The sequence below is a fragment of the Ictalurus punctatus genome, chromosome 16 (genome assembly GCF_001660625.3).
Source record: "Ictalurus punctatus breed USDA103 chromosome 16, Coco_2.0, whole genome shotgun sequence".
In the NCBI taxonomy this organism is placed as follows: Eukaryota; Metazoa; Chordata; class Actinopteri; order Siluriformes; family Ictaluridae; genus Ictalurus; species Ictalurus punctatus.
Window position 1 is genome coordinate 18,319,252 of NC_030431.2, and position 23,422 is coordinate 18,342,673.

The window sequence follows — 23,422 nt, forward strand, 5'->3', positions numbered from 1 at the left end:
CCCTCATGCGCTGAAATAGTCTCCCTTTGCATGTTAGTTATTCTATTCGTTATCTTTTAATTCGGTCTGAGGGTGTAGAATTTTCATTTGTCAATTGTCCATATTTGGTAATATTAAACTAAGTTTGTTTAAAATCTGTCTTTATTACTACTTGTACTGCACTTTGTTTTCGACTTCTGATGTTTTTAAATGTGCTTTATAAATAAATAAACTAAACTAATTCATCTTTGCTATCACACAAAATGTTCACTGAGGATTTCTCTTTTTATCTGTTGACTCAGTCACATATCTTTCTAAAATCCTATATCTTGTTTTATACCTCACGGTCACACAAAACCAACTCATGTGCTTACTCATGTACTTCCACAGTCTTGTTGAAACAGGCACACTTGTGCGCTTAAAGTGTTAGATGTTGAAATTTCTCAGAGTATAATCCGATCATATTCATTCATGAGGCAGCGTGCACTGGGGTAAGTGGTGCTCATTTAACGCCTCTGTTCGGCAGGTGCCATTTATTTCCTGGTTGTCTCCGTGGAGCTCTGACGAAAAGTTTCTGTTACTGTCAGTCTAATAGTCTGTTAATCAGAGGACTGGCAGATGGTTTAATGGACATTTCTGTAAGAAACTGATCAAACAGATCAAACCTGAGTGCTGTGTGAGATTGCAGATGTTTGCGTGTCACTTAGTGCATGCTCCGTTTATGCTAAGCCTACTATAAGTGATTTGTTTTATGAAATGAACATCCTAATTGAGATTGTTTGTTTGTTTTTATGAACTAATTTAGTTTTTTCTAGTATAAGATCAAGCCACACTCTCAGAAATAAATGCACGAGGTTGTATTTTCCCTTGTCACTGGGGTGGAACCATCAAGGGAATATGTTTTGTATATTTAGTATACTACTTTTACCTAGAAAAGTGTTTGTGGTGTACCTTTTTTAAATGAGCTTTTAGAAAAATGGTTCCCAGGTAAAATGTACATACTAAAGGTACAAGACGTGTCCTGTTGATGGTACGACCCAAGCAACAAAGAAAAATACAGTTTGGTACCTGTTCAGTCACAAAGTTAGTTTATAGAAAATCTCATTCAGGATGTTAATTTCATAAACAAGTCTCTTAAGTAAACACTTACATAAATAATTAGTCAATTCAAGGTTATTAGTCATTTCCTGATGCTAAACAGCTTAGATAAATGTACATAAATTGTTAGTTGACTATGGTGGAGGATTGATTGCTTTCTGCTTTGGAAGGAGAGTGTCTTTAAACTCTTGACAGCCTCCAACCAATTACAGCATTAAGGTGAGTCTTTTAGCAGATGCAAAACGAGTTGGAACTGTGTACCATTTTCCTCAATGGACTAAATGAAGAAGATGGTCAAACCCTGTATGTGTGTATCTGGACTAAGTATTAGATCATGGAATTCCTCGCTCGGCTGAGCAATGATGGCTGGAATGCAGACCCTTGTCCGTGAAAATTTTGTGGCCTAGAAAAAACAGTGTAGGAGTTTCCCTGAAGGGGACTTCTCTATGACACAAAGAAACAGCTGGAGAAGCAAAGACACCAAATAAATAAATATGGAAAGACAAGTTGTAAATGAAGTTATCTGTCATATCTAGTACTACTTTTATGGCGGTGACATATGACCCATTTTGTAGTGATGGAGATGAAAAAAGATTGGACCACCCACTTTGTAATACACATCTATGGGAGGAAGAGATCAGTAAATGCAGGCAGTATTGTTAAGTCTGTGTACTGTCGGTGATACTGGCCAGCATTGAAGCTGTATTGCTTAATAGTTCAGCTATAAATGTAAGGTTGATTTAAGTTGAGCATTCTTTGGTATTGATTGGTTGTGTGATTTGAGTATTACTCAGATGTTGTACCTACTATTTTTTTTTGTCGGGGTGTGTGTATTACATACTGTATGTTTACTTTCTTGAGCTTTTACATGCTCCTGTACAGATTAGTACAGCAAAGAAATGCATCTGCGTTCACTATATATATATATATATATATATATATATATATATATATATATATATATATATATATATATATATATAATATATATATAATATATATATAAAATACATGCACACACAGACAAAAATATTTCACTTAAATCTGAATTTGTCAAACTCGGTGATGTCAGTTTGAATGAATGAATGGCATGAATTCATAAGTTCATAATTTTCAGATAGCTTTAACCTACCCTTGTACTTTACTTAGCTATGGAATTTACCATCTTATCAGTTTTTCCTGAATGAGAGTGACGTTTTGGGTTGGGCACCTTTTGGGAGGTAATTGGGAATGAAGTTAACAACTGTCACAAACCTGTTTGTGTGTTTTTTTTTTTTAATAAGTAAAACTAAAACCGGTATGATTATGTCCAGGGGGAAACCTGCAATATACCATTGAACTTTGTCTATTCAGGTCCTGTGAGTTCTGGCTTGCACAGTGCTTGTGTAATTACAGACCTGCCCAGAGATGATCGACTAATTAAGGAGACTGCATGTCTGGGAGTATGGCTGGGCGATATGACCAAAAGAACAAATCTATATAAAAAAAAAATAAAAAATATTGAAGGTATTACAGCTGTGGCTTTTACTGAGGCCCTAGGTAGCAGTTTTAGAGGTACACAACATGTAATTATTTTTGATTTATTCACAAGGACACTGAAAGCGTTACCAATATGTGGGTTAAATAATTCTGATAATATTGTTACACCAAATGCAGCACTAGTGTTTACCAACCAGAAGAAAGTTGATGTAAGGCTGATTTGGTCGTTGTGCCACTACTTCAGGCTATGAAATTGTTCATATTAATTGTACGTCACCAAAGCTTTTGTACATTTTTAATATGTAAAGGGTAAATATCATTGATGAAGGGATTGCCAAAACGATTACCTTTACATTAACTGGTATCAGTCTACCTAAAAATAAAGCATTATGATAATAAAACCACTCTGCTCCGTGAGCAGTAAATAGCCACAATTAACAGTATATGAACCTGAGTTTAACTTGATTGTCCAAACTCGTGTTCTGTCTGTGCCTTGCATTAATTTTGCATTGTATTTTTGCCTAGGAGATTGGATTTCACTAAAAAAAAGTTCTGGGCTCCCAAGTTTTGCACTAGAAAACCATTCACCCAATCATCTGGAGATTGCAGGTTTGAATCTTGGCAATGCCCCATCCACGAAGTCTAAGTGAGCAAAATTGGCCATGGATGGATGGTATACTCTCTCACCACAGTGACACTAGCCAATCATGGACATTTGTCAGCTCATGTATGTGGAAGAGGGTAGATAGCGCTTTACTCCAAGTGTGTTACATTTTCTTAGTCTTTCTTAATTCGTAAGCCTTATGCATTAATTGATATTGTAAAGACTTTCTAAGCAAAGTCCTGCTAGGTTAATATAGGAAATAAACTAAAATATGTGCAACGTATTATAACAACTTGTGTAAAAACAAAATACAGTTAGTTATCTGGAGCAATGTTTGTGTATTGGATTTTGCATTCATTTTATTAGTCATTACTTATTCTGTTATGAATCTCACTGGTTGAACGATTAACATTATTTGAAAAATATATTTCACGATACTTTTCCCCTGTTTTTCTGCTGTTAATAATCTCACAGGAAGTCATTATTGGGTTTCTTGTAACAGAATGTTCTTGGTGTCAAGTCAACCGGGGGATTTTATTTCACTTTCGCATTGAAGAGTTAAGAGATGTTAGCAAGGAATGGATTTATAAGTATGCAGCACCTATCCGATTATTTACAAATGATTGTCCACAACATTCAGACCAGCTCAGAGGAGGAAACATCACCCAGACAACTTGCATAAAACTATGTCCCGAAAATGTACATTTTCTTGCATGTAATCTATGTAAAGATTAAGCCAAAGATTATCCACAGTTTGTCGTTCAATCAGATTTTTCTCTTGGTAGCTTTCTCTTAAATTCTTTTGGCTGAAAAACAGGTTATTTATCAGCGAAGGGTGTAAGCAGCATGAAATGCTTTGCATATTATTCATGGCATGTCGGAAGCTTTTGTTGATTCCCAGACTGCGAAGATCCTTTGGGGGAATCTGAAGCCTTTGAAGCTGCGTTTATTAGTGGATAATGCTTTCAATATCCTCTAACAACCTTCACAAGGGTGCTCTATAGTATAAACTTCTTCTGCTTCAAGAGGTTGAAGTAGTTGATGGCCTAGTCTTAGTTAACTGTTTGCTCATCATTTGCATAATGAACTTTCCCCCAAACACGTCTCTTAAAGCCAGGACTTTGCATTTAGCTACAGTTTCATGGCAACCCTGTGGGTCGTTTAAGATGTGAAAGGAGGCTGATTATTCTTTTGTGCTTGTCTGTAACTGGTGGAGCGGGTGTCTCGAAAAATGTGCGGACCCACCATGGAGCAATGCTGTTTTGGAAAGAGGCAAAAGCCTCTGTTGGTTCTCATGGGATTGTGAAATGGCTAGGATTTGCTGAAAAGATCGGCATAATGAATATTAACAGACTGAAGTAATGCGGAAAGCTCCAGGTCTGTTGGCACACAGTGAACACACATCCACATCTTCCTCTATCTAAGATAATGGACAATTGGTCACGGCTGTTTTTTCTTCAGAAAGGGGCTTGGCACTTCAAATAAGCTTGTTCTGAGATTTTTTGAATAAACACTTTTTAAAATGTGTTGAATAGTTCTGGAAAACAGTCATGAAAAGACATATTGTGCAGCCCCTACTTTTGTTCAGGTTATGCCAATGATTAACCAGCTGATTTTTGTCTGTGTTTCAGCCACGCCCAAGTTAAAGAAGCTGACTGATGTGAAAGTGGAGGAAGGTCAGAAGGTGACCCTGAGGTGTGAGCTCTTAGCTGGCGGCAAACAGACCAAGATCCTTTGGTCTCTAAATGGCAAAAAGATTGCCAAAAATGAGACCAGAAGAATCAAGCTGAAGAAAAAGTGAGCACCTGTATTCCTGTTATATGTTTTTTACTGAAAAGAGGCTGTTCTTTTCTTTTTTATTTTGTGGAGCAAAATGCTGCAAGCAACATTAGGTCATGAGTTAATAGATTACACAGCATGCTGAAGTGGTGGAAAAGTTATTGTTCTGATATTGATCATTGTCTGTTGCATATCCCTGGGCATTGGAAGCTACTCTAAACATTTGTCCATTACAGGTACATGTGGGCAGATTTAACAAAATTTGCCATCCTGAATTATTTAAGTGTGCATTTTATTTAGCAGTTAAGCATCACTTTAAAAAAACAACAACTGTACCCTGTCTAATAATAACAATTAGGGCAATTTGGAAAACAGAATCAACTAGTTCAAGACCTGAGGGGTTTTGTGCAAGAATTTTATTACACATGCAATAACTGTAGATTTACTATATTTGTCATATACAGTTGCAATCAAAATTCTTCAACCCCCATTGCAAATCAGGTTTATTGTCAAAATTTACAGACTTTCAGCTGTTTCCAATGAACAAATCAAACAAAAGCAATTGAAATAGTTCAACAACATGGTTTCCCCAAATTAAACTGAAAATGCAACTTGTAATGATTTCTCCACTTTCAAAATTATTCAACCCCTTCATAGGAAGCATCTTTAGCACTTAGTAGAGCACCCTTCTGCTGTTTTGACCTGCTGAAAATGAGATGCATAGCCAGACACCAGCTTCTGGCAGCGTTCCTGAGGAATCTTAGCCCATTCCTCATGAGCAATGGCCTCCAGTTCAGTAATATTCTTGGGTTTGCGTGCTGCAACCACCTTCTTCAAATCCCACCAGAGATTTTCTACGGGGTTCAAGTCAGATGACTGATGTCCTGGAAGATTCTACAGGGCCGTCTTCTGCGACCAAGCCTTGGTGGAATTTGAGGTATGCTTGGGATCATTGTCCTGTTGGAAGGCCTAATGACGCCCAAGCTTCAGCTTCCTCACAGACGGCATGACATTCTCTCCTAGGATTTCCCGATACTTCAATGAATCCATCTTGCCTTCCACACGCTGCAGGTTTCCAGTGCCACAGGATGCAAAGCAGCCCCAGAGCATCACTGAGCCACCACCATGCTTGACTTTAGACAGAGTGTTCTTTCTTCATTCTTCTTTCTCTAGACATACCACAGATCCATCGTGCCGAAAAGTTCTTGTTTTGTTTCATCGCTCCACAGAACAGAATCCCAAGACTTCTGTGGCTTATTTATGTGATTTTGATATTTGATATTTCTTGTACTTTACGGTCAGTAGTGGTGTATGTCTTGGAGTTCTGGCATGGAAACCTTCTGCATTTAGTACACGCCATTGTGTGCCCACAGAAACCTCAGTGCCTGTTGCCACCAAGTCTTGCTGCAGGTCTTTTGCAGTCACTCGAGGGTTTTTCACAACCTGCCTTTTCAGATATCTGGTTGCAGCTGTTGATGGCTTCCTTTTTCTGCCCCATCCAGGTTATTTTATGCATTTTCTACCCGTAGTCAGTTCAGGTATTTCATGCGTTCCAGCTCAAGCACACCTGCTGCAACTAATGAAGCCCGTGATTAAGTTTCATCAGATGTGCTTGAGACAGCACCTGTTTTGCATATTTGTGCTGTTGTGAGGGAATCTATTCAGGGGGTTGAATAATTTTGAAACTGGAGAAAGTTTCCAATATTATTTTTTGTAAAATTTTGACGATATACCTGATTTGCAATGCGGGTTGAATCATTTGATTGCAACTGTATTTGTTCTCCTCGCTTCCTTTTAATATCAGAATTAGAACCAGAAAAATTTATGGTCTGACTAAAAACTTAAAATTTGCGGCCTTGGGCAATGAGCTATACAGTTATACTGTTATACATGAGTGTGTTATCAGAATATAAATGCCATAATCCATTACTGGCAGATTTAATTTTGTATTAACATGTATATTAAATATCCATAAACATAAAAAAAAAAAACTTTCCCCCTTGGCCAGTTCACACCCACCACTCAGCTCCCACAATCATACGACAACTACCAACTAGGGAAGGTGAAGGCTAATACATGCTTCCTCCAAGACACACAAAGCATGCCAACTACATTTTTTTTGAACTGCTGCTGATGCTAAAATATTGTAAGTTTGATAAGATGATAAGTATTGTGTTTTGAGTTCAAAGTTGTAATACTACTCTTAATAGTGTCACAAATTGTTCCCAATGCACAAACTGATCGATAAAACACATACGTACAGATGGCCAAATAAATTCGGACCTCCTTATGCCATGTGAAGATTTAGCCATGATCTTTTTTGTGCTTCTTTTTTTTGATGTTGCAATCATTCTTCACACATCAATCACACATGCTTGCACACCCCAGTGTCACTTGTAAACTATACGAAGCAGTCAAACATGAAATTAAAATACCTAATGCAAGAAATAGCATCGTAATAAGTTCCACCATGGTGGAATTCTGGAGACCACGTGACCACGATCATCAGCATTTAAAAAAAAAAAAAAAAGCTACATTACAACACAAACCATTTCCGATTTTGAAAATATACATTTTCATTGGCCAAAAATACCCTTGCAGTGTGGCTGGATAAGCAGAACATACACATAAGAAATAATTTTTTCAGATTCAGTGGTACACAGTAAAATAGAGCTACATATCTTGTTAGAATTTATCTGCCTGTTGTCAAGCCCTGCAGTGTAGCGATCATTTTACAGAATTCTGATGTATATTATTAATTATAAAATGTTCCACCTGTTTGATATATTTTATTCCTGGAAATGCAGTGTGTGATGATATAATTGAGAACTGCAAATCAGAATAAAATAAATAATAACGTCTTGTGTTTGTTTGACAGAGGGACAATATCAGAGCTGCAGTTAATGAAAGTTACAGACGCTGATGTTGGAACATACGAATGCAAGGCTGTGAATGATCGTGGTACAGATGCCCAGAATGCCAGTGTGCAGGTCATCAAAGGTAAGGAGAGAGAACTGCTTGTAATCACCATCGCCTAATAACCACTGGATTGCATTATTATTGTATGCATAAATATGTATAACAAGTCGAGTAGAGGTTATAAGAGCTGATCATGTAAAGGTTTTGACAATAAATCGTTGGCTATGTTTTCAGAATTAGCCTATCAAGGAAAAGGAACTGATTCAAGTTGATTTATGTCAACTTTTAGTACATAGTAGGCTCAAACAGCCAGCAGGTATGCTCTGTATATAAATCTGAATTATCGTGGGTTTTTCCCTTTGACGTTTTGTTTCATCACTTTATTTTTTAAATTATTAAGTTAAATTAAGCCTTCCTAAATGCCTAACACAGTTGGTGACACCGGAAACTTGTCCTCAGCCACCCCATTTAGATTAGATCATTTCGATAAGTTAAGCACACCTCTTTTAAACTTATTTTGATAACTATTGGCTCTGGCGGTTTAAAAACTTTGTGTAGCATTAAAATCACTGTGCGGTACAGTAAATGGGTCTCCTATTGTCCAGTGTTTATCCTCTCAGCGCAGCACTGAACCGGCGATCAGTATGCAGCTCTGTATGCTTTAATCTGACTCTTAATCACTTTTTTCAATTAGCCAATAGTACCTCCTTGAATGCCTGCCCAGATAGGAAAAAAAGCTGTTTCATCCCCATGTCTGCTCAGATATTATTAGAACAACAAGGACAAGCTGAATCTGTAACCTCCTTAGCACTGACACCTCACAAACTCTACAGAACATCAAGATCTAAACCTGTTTTTGTGTCCACAGCTTGACATGATTCCATCAGTGTTAAAGGATTGTCAGTACTGATAGCGGTATATTCCTGTTTGCTGTAAGGATTGGCTTTCTAATGTACAGGTCACTTAGTATATTTGAACAGAAGGTTTTGTTCAGATCCAGAAATATAAATCCTGATACTCAGGAGACTACTGGGGAATTTTAAGAAAATAATGTACCCTAAGGGATAGTGAATACTTTAAAAAAAAAAAAAAATAAAAAATTTATTGCAGACATCATGGTGTCTTTGCAAAACGGTTGTTATCAACAAAACATTTCTTATTCACGTGTCTAATTGTCTAAATGTTTATCCTGTACTTCATGTATGAAACATGTTTATTAACCCACTGTTGCAACATAAAATGATCCTCATGAACACTAACCATTAACCAACAAAAGAATGGGAGATCAACAGTGCCCGAGTTATCTATAGTGAGGAGTGCATGGGAGCATAATTGGCCTTGGTTGGAATTATGGAATGATGGCATTCCTCTTTTTCCTCTCAATGCGAGTGACCTGTGTTCATCATCAGCTCTTGTATTGAGTTAGCACCGTCACCCAAGTATGTTCAGCTGCCCTGTGATGTATTGCATGCGTGAGCCCTCGCACTCCCAGATTAATATTGGTGGGGAACTGTAAACTGGCTAACTCTCAAGAAAAATGGAGAATTAAAAACCCTGTTGGTTTTGTTTCCTATTTTTAGGGATTAATGTGTATTTTTCTCTATTCCTTTCCATTTAAATGATAAGGTCATTGCTTTATGCTATGTCAATCAGGGGCCTGTAGTACTGGCCACTCTAGTGGTGCTGGATTTTGGGGCTGCTGAGGAGAATAAAACACTCTTGGCACAGTCGGTAATGATCTTCATGCTGTGTGGTGGTGTAATGGAAATGCCTGCTGCTGTGATGGTGGTCATCGGCCAAATTTCCGTGGATAGCGATCATGAATGTGGACCCATGATATGTTTTATAGGGATAGAGATTGTGGGAGGGCCAGGAGCATTTTTTTAAAAGTAGCCCGTTTAGACGTTTTACTGTACTAGCCATGTGACCGGATGTGTCTCCATTCCAAAGATTTCTAATGAACACATAAGTTAGAATTCAACACCCCATTGATTTGCGGTATTTTGTCTAAGTAGTTTCCCTTCACGGTTCACCGTATAAGTAGCATTTTCATGCAACTTGAGACCACAAGCCATCATTATCTCCACCATAAAGACTTCCCCCATATTCATCAGAGTGTCTTATTTGACTCATTTAAGGGAAGTCGTTTCTCTCTATTACATTGGTGTAATGACCTGCACTATCAGTTGTATCACATAGTCAGGTGTTCGTTTATTATTTGTTTTATCCATTGTCTGCTCAAAAGAGAATGTCGACTTAATTCAAATTGCTAGTAATGCATTTTGGTAGACTGAAATCCTTTATTGTATTATGTATTAGTGGTCAATTATTATGGGCTTTTCTGGGATTGGGGAAAATAACAGTGGTCCAGCTATTAACTGGAGTATATGATTTCCATGGGCTAACTCCATGTTAAGTCTTGCATGACTATGCACTATGGTACGCATGTCTGATAAGGATACAAACAACTTAAGAAGTTTTTGATAATAAATTAAGGCTAGACAATATATGGCTATTTATTTAAGATTTTCAGACAATAATTTATTTTACCAAGAGCTGTGCATTCATAAAAGGAGGAAGAGTGATTCATTCACATAGTGATTTCCTAATATCAGAAGTTTTAACCTCTATACAGTGCTTGGATGACATCCATTCTGTTTTGAAAGTAGTACGAGAGAGGAAGGCCGATACTGTTCTTAATCTTCCCACTTGGCTGTTACCCCTGACTCAACTTCGGTGTGTGATTTATGTAGAGCATAACCAAATTTGACAATTCTATTAGTTTGTAATGTCTCCTACAGAATACCAGCTGAAGTCATGAGCTCATTGAGCAGATATGTCTCGTGAGGCGATTAGTACGGGGGCCACTGGTCAGCACTCCAGACAGAAGTTAATAGCTCTGGACTCTCGAGTGTAGACTGCACTTGTACCTCAAGTCAGTAAAATGTTCAGCTGTACACAGGGGTAATATGTCAGCATGTTCAGTGCTGTCTGCAAGGCAAGGGACAAGATGTAATATGTGTGGTATTTCAACCTAATACCATTAATTAAATTGCGTGCAAATGTCAAAATGTTTTTGTAGGCTGTTATCGGAATAGGTCATATTTCAAATGGCGTATATGAATAAATGTCTAGACTAGTGTAGTGTCTCTTAGGGAATATGATGTGAAGGTGGTTTAAAAAAAAAAAAGCTCATGAGGTAGGGTGACTCAGGTCTGGCATCGTCTCAAGGGGCAAAGTTCAGTCGGGTTAGGAAAAGAGAACAGAGACTGGATCTTTAATACATATTTGTGCTCTGAGTTAATAAGGTCTGCATGTTATGGCTACAGTTAAATATATTTCAGTAAGTACACTGAATATTTATGAAAGGAAAACTGTTCCAGATATTGCTTGTTTTTTTCCTGTGTGTCTGAAGTGCATCTGAAGTCCCACTAGTATCATAAACATCTCCTCTTTTTTAAAAAAAAATTATTCTATAAAGACTATAGGACTATGAAGACTCGCTCTTCACACTATTCTTGTTTATATATTTAATGTTAATTCTTTTAATTCTTTTTTTTTTTTTTTTTACAGACTGTTGTTATAATTGCCTTGGGCAGTATGTCAGTGGAAAAAAACTAATTGAACGTTTGTCTGTACACTGTGATCAGGTACACTGTGCCTCTGGAGCCCATCCCAGGAGCGAGGCAGGAATACACCCTGGATGGGATAAATTCGCACCTTTTAATATCTGTATACCGTGTTGATATTTCTGTAAAGCTGCTTTGAGACAATGTCTATTGTAAAAAGCGCTATACAAATAAAATTGAATTGAATTGAATTGAATGGGCCGCTAGTCCGTCACAGCATTAAAGTTGTTTTTGCTATAAAATTAGTCCCACTGGATATTTTCATCCATCTGCCCAAAAAACAGTAGAGTAAGGAAAAATGTTAGGCTTTTTCTCTTCAAATAATAATAATAAAAAAAGACATGATTGAGACAGAGTTGAAAATGTTCTCTTTTCAGAAACGTTCATTATACACGTTTTTCCCCTTTGGACTTTCACAGCTGCAAGATATGATTAAATGTTTAGTGGGCCAGTTGTGCGTGAGCTCAGCGTATTCTTAGTCACGCTACTCTGTTCTATATCTGAGCCATTTAGGGAAAAGACTCCAACCGGAGAACACACTGTACTCCTGCCAGAGTATTAATAATTACCGCAGTTTTTATCCCTGCAATTTTCTGACATCCTATATTTCAAGGCCTTTTTCTTTTTTTTATAATGGGAAAAACTTTTATTTATTTATTTATTTATTTTTATTTTATTGTATCTTCAGCCTGCCACCAGGATCACTTAGCTGAGGAAACTGAGGAAATGGATCATCATTATAGGCAGGGAACACTAGATGAGGCTGTATTGAGCTATCTTGTTTCTGGCTATTTTTTAGTCTTTTAAAAATATTTTACAAACATTTCCTTATACTTTTTTTTTATAGCACATTGCTCAATAGCTACTATGAATTACTAAGTAATGTCAGTGAAACCGATAGGAATGGTGTGCATGAGAGGAATGTGAGTCTGGTTGCAGACTCACATTCCTAATGAATGTGATGAATATAAAGGACAGGACACTAAAACCTCTTTGTTAATATGTGTAATTAATGTTAATTGAAACATTATGATGCAGATTTAGTAGTTAAGGGATATTTATTGTATTGTTACATTTTGATTCTGGCATACATACCATGAAAATGCCCCAAAATGTACAGTACTATAGTGTGTTTATTTCACCATTTAACAATTTTAACTTCTATTTGTACTGAACCTGAAACCATGGAAAAATGTGTGCAATTGTGAGCAAGAAATGTTGCGTCATTGACGTGATGTGGTTGGGTTTCACTTAATCACTTACAATGCAGTGGTTAGAAAAGGTATGAAAGTTTACCTCACTGCTAATCCTAAGCTTAACCTTTTCTGACAAATTGAGTTATCAATTTGCAATGAATGGAAGATCCACCTTCACAACAATGCAAGAACTGGTAGCTCTGACTTTGCTCGAATATTTTAGGCTTTACTTGGCAAGTCATGGCATAAATAAGTAAGGCTGATCTAGCCATTGCATCCATTACAGGTGCGTGACTTTTCCTTCTTTTGGTACTGAGTGCTGCGAGGTGGAAAATGTGGCCTGCTGTGGAAGTGAGGAAGGGACACGAGCAGTATTGCACAGGACTGGATCACATGTACTTTGTACATTGCATACTGTTTACAGTATGACATGATAGTCCTAGACCAGTAATTGATTATATTTTATTTGAATATCCAGCTGGCACATAATTTCCTATGTAAATATGTTGTGAAGTTTTAATCAGACGGGTGTTGCTTTGGTAAATATTGTACATTAGGTTCTCTATGCAACCCATTTTAAACATGTCGTCTCTCTGTGCTGAAACTGGATCGATGAGCCGATGAAAAATGTTTGCATGAAACGGATCCTCGCAAAACTTGTTACACCGTGTGACGTGAATTCATAAGGGTGTAGTAGGAAAGTGTATGAGACAGGAGCTGTCCAGTAGAGCAGTGCTGAACACACACACACACACACACACACACACACACACACACACATAAACACACCTCTTTTTCTTGTGCTTAAAGCCACCCCTGAAGGGAGCGTGTAAAGAATGAGCTAGTGTGCGTCCAGGCTTAATGATAATGGGGTCGTCTTTCTAAGCCCCACTCGATCCTCAGTCGAAATGACTTACTTCCTGCCTGGGCTGTATTACATACACATCTGGGCACTGGTCGCTCAGTGTGTGCGTGCGCGTGCGCGCGCGTGTGTGTGTGTGTGTGTGTGTGTGTGTGTGTGTGTATATCTGTCAGGCAAAGCACAGAGGGTCACTGTGGGAGACGGATGAGCCTGTGGTGCAGGCACCAGCCAGGCGGGCAGGCAGAGGTGAGGGCCCTTATACACACACGTACACACACACAAGTCTAGCCTTTTAATTTTGTCCCCTCTGAACTAGAAAAAAAGCTGCGGTTATTGTCAAGTCATAGCTAACAGGAGAAAAAGACCCCAAACACATCTCCCCCTCCCTGTTGCTAGCAGTGGGAAAGAGGACTTTACTCACAAATGCTGTCTCGTCCTGGCAATGATCTTGCTCCTAAGATGGATGGCAAGCGCTCTTCTATTTGTCTAAAAGCCTCTCAACAGAGAATGCGCATCAGCAGAGAATGGCAGCTTTAATGAATCCAGGCCAGCTTCGTCCCTTGTTTTGTAAAAGTTACCATCCTGTCTTTTGGCAAGAAAAGGCCCTTCATCTTTTAATACACAAATAACTTTGTCTGCCAGTACATACTCTACTCTTGTCACTGTGCATGGGGATTTTTCTAGGTCAGGTTCCTCAGATTCACTCTCTCCTTCTCTCTTCCTCTCTCTCTCTCTCTCTCTCTCTCTCCACTATAAATAATTCACATGACTTCCTGTAAATGGCACAACAAGGAAATGAATTTCTTATTTCGTTGGTCAAATAATTACCATTGAAAAGGCTTCCGTCCATGTTTATCCGATGTGCCTCACACCTTCTTACCGCTGTAGCTATGTGTGGTCTTTCTCGTTGCAAGAGCGCTTGAACCACTTCCTGAACATGGGGACATGTACGATATAACGCTGTAGGTCTCCAGAGAGCTGGAGGTGAAGAACAGTGCTCTGAGCATATGCTTCAAAAAGGTCGTGTTTTGCAAGCTGCAGACGCTATTTTGAAGAATGACCGAAACTTGATGACCTTTTTTTTTAAAAAAAAAAAAAAAAGCTCTTTGACGTTCCCATTCTTTGACTGGACCAGACTTTCATAGTGACAGAAGCTGACTGGCTTTGGCAAACTTTTTGGCATCGTTTTGTGAGCATTCACAACACAGCAGATTTACATCGAATGATTCCCACAAAACTCCATAAAAGACAGAGAGACCCGAAAACAAGAAAATGATGACTACGCCGTGAAAATGCATTTTCTAAGAACAGTTTGCACTAAAGCTTTTAGTGATGCGAATTCAGCCATCGTAGCACATTTGGCTAATATAGGCACACCATCACTCTTACTCCTTTTATAGGGTGCCATTTCTTTGTCCTAATTGAATGGTTAGATTTATTTGTCTTAATTACTTAATTTTGATTTGCTTTCTTTCCAGTCATTAATATGAAATGGCTGAGTTTCACAAAATATACTTAGATTTGCATTGGGTTCTAGCCGATTACGACCAGGACTGGGAAGAGCTTAACACCTGTTTCCTGTCCCACTCAACCCATGCAAGCAAGGGATTATGTATCTGATAATCCCAGACAATATGTAGTAGCATATTGTCATACCATGACAGGCTTGGAAAAAGCAGTGGGGATTTGTGCTTGTATATAACTGGAATGGTATGGAACTGTGTGTGATTGTCATTCTTATCATTTAGGTAGCTTGTAGATATGTATCAAGGTATTTCTGAAAAGATAATGTGTTCTAAAAGGATACAAATAGAAACCAGACTATTCCTTCAGTCCTTAGTAACTGCCTGGTCATGATCATGGTGGTAAATTAGGTTTGTCGGGGACATTAAACGTCTTCACGCAGAACAGGAAAACTCTTCTAGTACAGCCTCGTTTTGTTTACACTCACGCTCTTGCAAACTATTCCAACTCAAACTTCCCAGCTTATAGATTTATCAATTTATAGTATTTTCCAGTTGTAGTATTTCTTCAAATTGTAGTGCTATAAAGCTTTGTGGTGGTGACATTGAAGTCATGCAACCGTGATGTAGTTCGTTTATAGCCTACTTTTAGCTTTTTACTTCTGCTGATTGTATTTAGGCTTCAAAATTCATAAAAGTTGTATTCAGTTATGAATAATCCAAAATCGCGTGGAAAAATCCAATGGACTTTTTGTCGAGGGAACCAGGGTGACGCTAACTTCCGGGTTGGCCTACAAAAATGTCATTTTTGCTGCACTCTATTTAGAGCACTAAATGGATACAGATAGTGATGTTGCATTACACACCTAGTAGCTTGATTAGCATACTGAAAAAAGGTAGAGACATTGACTGTGTCAAGAATATCGCTAGACAGATTAGTCTAATAAGCAGATGTCCAGTGTTGAAGTAATGAAGAATATTTACCTGATTGGAACTTTCACTTATAGTGATATACTTTTACATCAGTTATTTAGTGCTGTATATTGATTAAATATTTTACGTGTTGCACTATGTGGGCTTGTTACATGATAACACTGGAGGCCCTTCACACAGCACTAATGAGAAATGCCCTTGTTCCTTCATTTCCCTTTAGCTCCAATTAATTATATTAAGGATATAAAAAATGTATTATATTTTTAATTAATTAAAATCTGCTGCTTTGACTGGCAGTTGTGGATAACAAAAAGCTATTTATTACACGCTAACTTGGCTAACTAATACAAAATGGAGATGTCTTAGGAGTGACTGTAAGTCTGTTTTTCACCCTGTATTTTATGTACATTGTCTGTGTACCCTCCCCCATCCCCTGAGTCAGCACTACAGTGTAGGTAAGATGCATGTGATTACAGAGTGTAAAAAGAGGGAACTGTATAATACATACTAAGTGTCGGACAAGGAGAACAACCATATTTGCAAATCCAGCTTTTGATTTCAGTGTTTAAATGGGTTAATAAAATGATTTCATTCATATTTGCTTGTTCTCTTGAATAGTGGCGAGTAAAAGGTAGTATTTAGTAAAACAATAGCTGCAGTCCCATGAGTAATATCACATGTCTCCGTCACTGATGGAGCTCTTTCCGCTCGTAAAAACGCTCCTTTCATATTAGCATAATCAATGGTCTTCAAAGAGGAGGAGGAGGAGGAGGAGAAGTGTGTGAGGAAATATGAGAGAGTGGGAGAGAGTGGGAGAGAGCAGCACAGAAAGAGGTAGAGGGAGCTGGACTGGGACCATCTGACTTGCTTGCCTTTGATTCGTTGCATTCTCTGTAATTGGATCAAGTGCAGACTTGCCTAGCTCCGCTGCACGCTTTATGTTCGGAGTGCAGAGTGGGAGCGGATGGAGAGTCACTATACCATAGAGAGAGAGGGAGAGACCGCATGAGCGAGAAAGAAAGGAGGTAAGAGGAAGAAAGAATGCTTATGTGTGTGAGAGAAGAAGAGAGAAAGAAGAGGAGGGGCAAGAGAGAGAAGAGGCGTGCGTAATCCTCACTCGTCCATCCTTCTGTGTTGCATAGCGAGGTGTGTGCTGTGCTAATAATCAGTTCCTGCTCTTATCCCGGTGCCAGCACATGTAGAGGATGGGCACCTGCAGTTCCTGGATGAGTCAACACCTCTCAGTACCTACTGCCAGAGCATGACAACAAGGCTCTCCTGTTGGCTGAGCTCCAGCACAACCACTGCACTCCTCTTCTGCTCTCAGGTGCTTGCTGTCCTCCCATTCGAGCTTGCTCAGCCACGCTGCACCAGAGACCCGCGAGAGGGATCCACCCCAGGCCGCCCTGTGTGTCTGCCTCCTGAGACCACCATTATTTATAGACTTTGTGTTGTATGCGTTTTATCACAAGTTACCGACTGGGAGGATGCCGTGAGAGTGAAGCCAGGAGAGAAAGGAGTCCTTTCTGCAACGGAAGTCGGAGCCACTTCCCGGATGCTAACAAGGTTATTCTGTTGCCGCTGAAGACTGTCTCTGCTCTCTCACTCCCTTCCCCCTCCTGCATGATCCGATAATGGACAACACGCTTTATGAGTCCCGATGCGCGATGCTGAGAGCGCCAGTACTAATCCTCATGTGTAAGACTCTAAGCTAGATGACAGGCTTTTGGAGCGTGACCTTTGAACGAGACCAGGAGAACAACGGGGGAAGAACTAAAGAAGAAGACTAACTAAAAGTGATGGAGGCTGCTGGAGTGGAGGATTCCTCTGACAGACTCGATGCACCTGAGAGCTCCGCATCTCCTGTGGATCCCTCCTCCAAAGATCTTTCTGAAGCTGGTCCTGAAGAGGCTCTTGAAGAAGTGAAGCTGGAGGAGGAGAAGCCTGAAGAGGAGCAGGAGGTAGTGGCTGAGGAGAATGGAGATGAACACAGACTGTTGGGATGCCTAGGGTTGACAGCTGCTTCCTGCTGTGTCTGTGTGGATCTGGAACAAGTGCGTAACTGTGTGCGCTCAGAAAAGATCTGCATCCTGCCCATCCTGGCATGTTTGCTGAGCTTAGCACTTTGCACTGCTGGCCTAAAGTGGGTCTTTGTGGACAGAATCTTTGAGTATGAGCCCCCAACTCACCTGGATCCCAAGCCTATTGGCCAGGACCCTTTCATTATTGATGCAGATCCCACAATGGGACTACCTGTGCCATTTTCACACCCCACCTCAACTCAAACCCATCTCCCAGCCGCCACTGCTAAAATCCCTGCACGCCCTGAGGATGATTCCACAGCAAGTCCTTTTGCACCTGCCTCACCCAAGGTGACCCACCTTGGGCCCACCTCAAGAGATACTACCCTGTTAAACCCAGCCTCTCAGTCCACCCCCAGATCTACAGCAGAACCTGGCAGGAAGGACACACCACGCCAACATGAATCTAACAACATAGTTACTAGAACATGTAAGTACACATGGTGTTTCCTTAGTGCATCATTGATGACTCATAGAATGAAAGACTTTTTCATCTCAATCTGTTATGAATAGGATGGAACTTGTTCCTGTGCATAATCAGTGTTTTCTAGTGCTTTTCTGCCTTGTTAGTTACATTTAATATGAAATAATGAGCTTTAATGGGCTTTTACTGAAACATCACAATTGCTTAGTTTCATGTGAAAATTCCACCTTCTCCTTTAAATAACACTGCTGCATATTTCCATGAATGTCAATATTGGCATGGACAGTATTTTTTTACAGCTCACTGATTGAAAATGCCTGAGGCATTTCCTCTTGTCTTCTAAAACCAGCTCTCAGGTGATTTGAATAATTTGGTTTTATTTGCTTTTACTAAACCAGTTTGATATCGGTGAAACCGCACTGAGAGGAAATGCCTGTTGCTTGCATACTCTACCTGAGAGTAGGCATGTTGTGTCTTGTCAGGTATGTCACAAGCAGTTATGACAAAGCCTCAAAAGAATGGCAAACTTTACCTAGGATTGAGTGTAATATGCACTCCTCTTTGTATCTACAACTGACAGTTACTACTCTTTATACGAAACAAGATTACCTGCTGTTCTACCACATCAATTACTTAATTCCATAACAGCAGCTATAAAACATACTACTAATATCTAATAAGTGAAATTGAAAAGCGTCCGGCTTGACTGCAGCTCTTTAACAGGCATAGGCAATGCCGTTTCCTCTCATTCAGATGCTGTGGTGTGAGGAGACTTCCTCCTTTGGGTGCTCTGGTCCATTTCAAGGTCAGTCTGCAGAGGATCTAATCGATTCCCATCCATCGCTCAGAAAGACTATCCCAGTAATGCTATCTTCCTGCCTAACTACTCTCCACCATGACTTTGAAAGCTATAAGAATTATAACTGTTGGGGGGCAGCCAGATTCTCACCTTCCTACCTCCATCCAGCACTGTCCCCCCCCAATCTATATGTGCTGCATTTAGCAGTGTAGCGTGGTTTAGAGGTTGGGCTGACCCACTGTCCTGGCATACTGTAGATAGAAACTGAGGGAGAGGGAGTTGAGGCATAAGGCAGTGATGACTACCTGCACAGCAAAATTACCTTAGGGCAGGCTTTTGAAATAAAATAGAAGTATTATTCATTCCAGACTGGGCTTCCTGTGAGAAGTTATGGATGAGAGATATGAAGTCTCTTAGGTTTACCAAATTTGTACATCCTACCACTATAACGACAATGGCAAGGAAAAGTATGTAAGTAACCCTAGTAACATATGTTTCTACTGTAGGACTGAATTTACTGTAGTAAATTCAAAACCGCATTCACTTAGACATATTTATCGGTATTTCTGTCTATTCAGCCGTACACGATATGTATTACATAGATCAAGGCCGGTGGAAGTCTAAAAGCCCTTCCCTTTTTGAGCAGCATGATCAATTGTCCAGGACTGAAATGGAAATGCGTTTTTGTTGGTAATCTCAGTCTAAATCAATAAACGCAGAGAGCAGGTCGGCTGCTCCAACAGGAAGTCCAATGAAAGCGATAGTGATTGTGACCCTGCTGGACACCCACTGACTAATCGGCCAGGATGAAAGACTTGAACGGAAACATGCAAAAGCAAATACATCAATATACATCAATAACCTCGCTGTATGTTTGTGTAGGTCTGACACATAAATAGATGAGCACCGCATACATGTACATATTTGTGAACTAGTATTAACATACTCTTATCCATAACATATCCAAACTTACTATGCATATTAACCTATTTCTATTCTTAACAACCAATATTGATCTAAACACGGCCATTTTAATACGTCTAAGCGGCATTTGGTCTTGTATTTGGTCTGTTTTAAACCTGAAGTAATATTACCTTTAGATTAGAATCAAGCCCAGTTTAACCTAATAAGTCAGTTTTTTTGTTTTTTTCAGGCAACGCTGCACCTGTACTTTAACTGTCTTCAGGCAACACTTGTCAAAACACTTATCTCAAAATATATATCTCGTACAGAGCTGACTGAAGTCCTCATCCTACCACCAGGCCATATCATACTCATTTCATTGTGACAGGGAAACAATTTTATGCTACATTTTTTTCCCCCTCTACTCCATGGCATTATTTTGCAAGGGAATTACATCTGGCTTCCCCAGCACACAAAGCGTGAACACAACAGTTGTCTTGTCCTGTGCGTCACGGGGAAGCGTAATTACAGTGTGAGGCCATAATTTGCAGTTGAAGTGGATGTCTTGGTTAGTAATTTTCTGTCAGTGGTCTTATATTGTCAGGATGTAATGCCTAGAGAGATGTAAGGATTTTTACTTATAAATTTCAAGCTCTAGTGAAGCATAAAAGGGAAAAAGTCAGGGGAAACCAGCTAAATGACTTTTAATTTCATTGAATTGTTCAAGTCTTGCCCATAGATAGTTCCCTATTGAATGTGTGTGTGTGTGTATGTATGTATGTATGTATGTATGTGTGTGTGTGTGTGTGTGTGTATATATATATATATATGTATATGTGTGAGAGAGAGAGAGATAATGTTTGTGTGTGTATACTTATGTCTTTTAGACATACAGTTTCAGGAACTATATAATATAGTGTCATCGAAAATCATTTTATTATTTATTAGTATAATATAATTTGAGCTTATCCTCTCCTTTCTGGAAATGGATGATGGAAAAACCACATTTTAAATATTTATTGCAGAATTGAAAGTACTTTCACAGCCCATAATGGCAATCATGTAGGTTCCTATCTCACAGCATAGATAGTTATTTAACGGTAAGGGTCTGTACTCTTATTTAATAATGTATACATGGCTGCTGTGCGAAAAGCATTATTGATTGCTAAAGTCTGTCTCACCATCTACTCTCGTCAATGATTATTTTGTATCTTACATGCTTGTTACTTTCTTTCTTTTTAGTCAAATGACTGTTACTTTGAGTGTTCCTCATGATATAAAAGATATATTTAGGGCCCACCTCCTTGTTTTCCCTTTTGTCAAATCTTGTTCTGGGATAATAAGGTTCATATAGAGGTCATGTCTCACACTTAACAAATGAGTATTGGTCATTAACAGCCACCGTGTTCACATTTAGTAGAGTAAGCAAATTTCACAGCTATTTATGGTCTGAATTCTTTTTGTAGTTTGTGGATGAAATGGTGTCTACTTTGTGAAGTAAAGTAATCTGGCATGCTGTTCAACTAATTTTCATTCCCTAATTTGCCAGACTTGGTCCAATTATGCTGGATTTCTTGTATCAGTCATGCAATTGGTGAAGACTGGAATTAATTATTAAAGGAAATGCACCATGTGCAGAGTAGGGGAGTAAGTGCAGAGTAGCAACCAATTGAAAGGTTAGTGAAATATCCGAGTGGCAATAATACGAAAGAAATAGAAAAATATGAGTCTGTGTCAAAAGTTATTTTAAGCTTTATTTTTATGGATGTTGGTACAAAAGGACCAGAAGTCAAATTTTATGACACATCATGCTCTCTCTCCTTTTGCTTGTGCCCGCCCCCCTCTCTCTCTCTCTCTCTCTCTCTCTTTCTCATATGCTTTCTCGCTCTCTGTTCTACGGTATGTGCTTAAGCTGCTTTTATTGCCCTTCAAGACCTACCTTTTTGGATTGAAATGGCTGCTCATCTCATCTGGCCACCCCATCCTTCACCCCAACCGAAACATGCACCACATGTATTTAAAATGGGTTTGATGTTGAATCGTGGAGTAGTTTCTATATCTTTAATCAAACTCTGTGTATACTCTGGCGATGGAGCCAATCTTTCAGTCCTTTTGATTGGGATCCATGAAAAAAAGTGAGTGTGGATGTCACTGAGGCAGGTAAGACGGTGAAGAAGCCCATGATGAGGGCAGCTTCAGTGAATTCATCCCGCTTATGGGGAAAGGCCAAAAGTGGATGCCGTTAGATCTGTGCCATTCAGAATGGATTACACTAATGGTTCCTCGTGTTTGATCTTCCGTTCTGCCCCAGTGACTCAGCGTGTAGACGGTCACGTCTCTCTGAATCCTTTGCTAATGAAAACCCCACCACTTTGACCGTGAAGCAGGATACATTTAAATTGATGATGGACGAGCATCCACGCTATCTGTCAGATAAAGTCCATTACCTAATGATGTGCTGTGCTCCCATCTACCTCGCTTTAGACACAGAGGTCTTCTTACGTTTTTAGCTGAGATTAAGAATCCCTTTTTCCTCCCGTGGCCACGGCAGAACGAGTTTGAAGCATGAACAACGTGCAGTGTCTGCTTGCTATAAATAATCAACGGAGAGTTATAGAGATACAATCAGCAATATCCACTCAGAAAGCACATAATGTCTAGGACTATTTGGAGCTCAATTCAGCCTCAGAATATCAATGATTGTGAGTTGTCATGTTACTATATAATTATAATTAAGACTGTAAATTTGTGTCCTTTTTAACCTTGCTTAAAGGGGAATCCAACTACTTAAACAGAACCCTGGTGTATATGATTGATTATATGATACTATTCCAGAAAACCAGTTCCCTCTGGAGCCGATGCACCACAAGAATATTGTCTGAATGGACATCGGTCTTATGTTTCAGTGCAAGGTCATCAGAGACGAGTTGCACTGCATCAGCACGCTTCCTCTGTGTCGGTGCTCTCTTAATATTGAGCTGCAATGTCCAACTGCAATAACCGCTCAAACTAATCTGCCATTTTATTAATAGTAGCTTCTTATGGTGTATTATACAGTATGTCTACCGTTCATTCATTCGGTGTTCTACTCTCACAGGAAGCCAACCCCGATGTCTGAATTAGTAAATGGAATGAATGGAGTGACGTGTAATAGCGCTGTGCTCGTGTAATTGGGCGTGACGCTGTGTAGAGTATGTGGGTGCCTGCCATCTCCAGACTAGATCGTTAAATGATTTGTAACAGGTTGTATTGAATACTGCAGCATGTGCCACAA

The 23,422-nt window shown here is 39.2% G+C and overlaps 1 protein-coding gene across 6 annotated transcripts in view; it reads left to right on the forward strand.

Annotated features, from left to right (window-relative positions):
- The window catches only part of nrg1 (neuregulin 1), an 85,412-nt gene that overhangs the window by 42,702 nt on the left and 19,288 nt on the right, over positions 1-23,422 (forward strand). For 5 of the 6 annotated variants that reach the window (XM_047161054.2, XM_047161051.2, XM_047161056.2 and 2 more), the window contains exons 2-3: positions 4,792-4,957; positions 7,818-7,939. In XM_047161054.2, the coding sequence (XP_047017010.2) occupies positions 4,792-4,957; positions 7,818-7,939 (288 nt within the window). Of the gene's footprint in view, positions 1-4,791; positions 4,958-7,817; positions 7,940-17,070; positions 18,453-23,422 lie in introns of those variants that run through there. The other variant, XM_017489668.3, reaches the window with a different exon arrangement.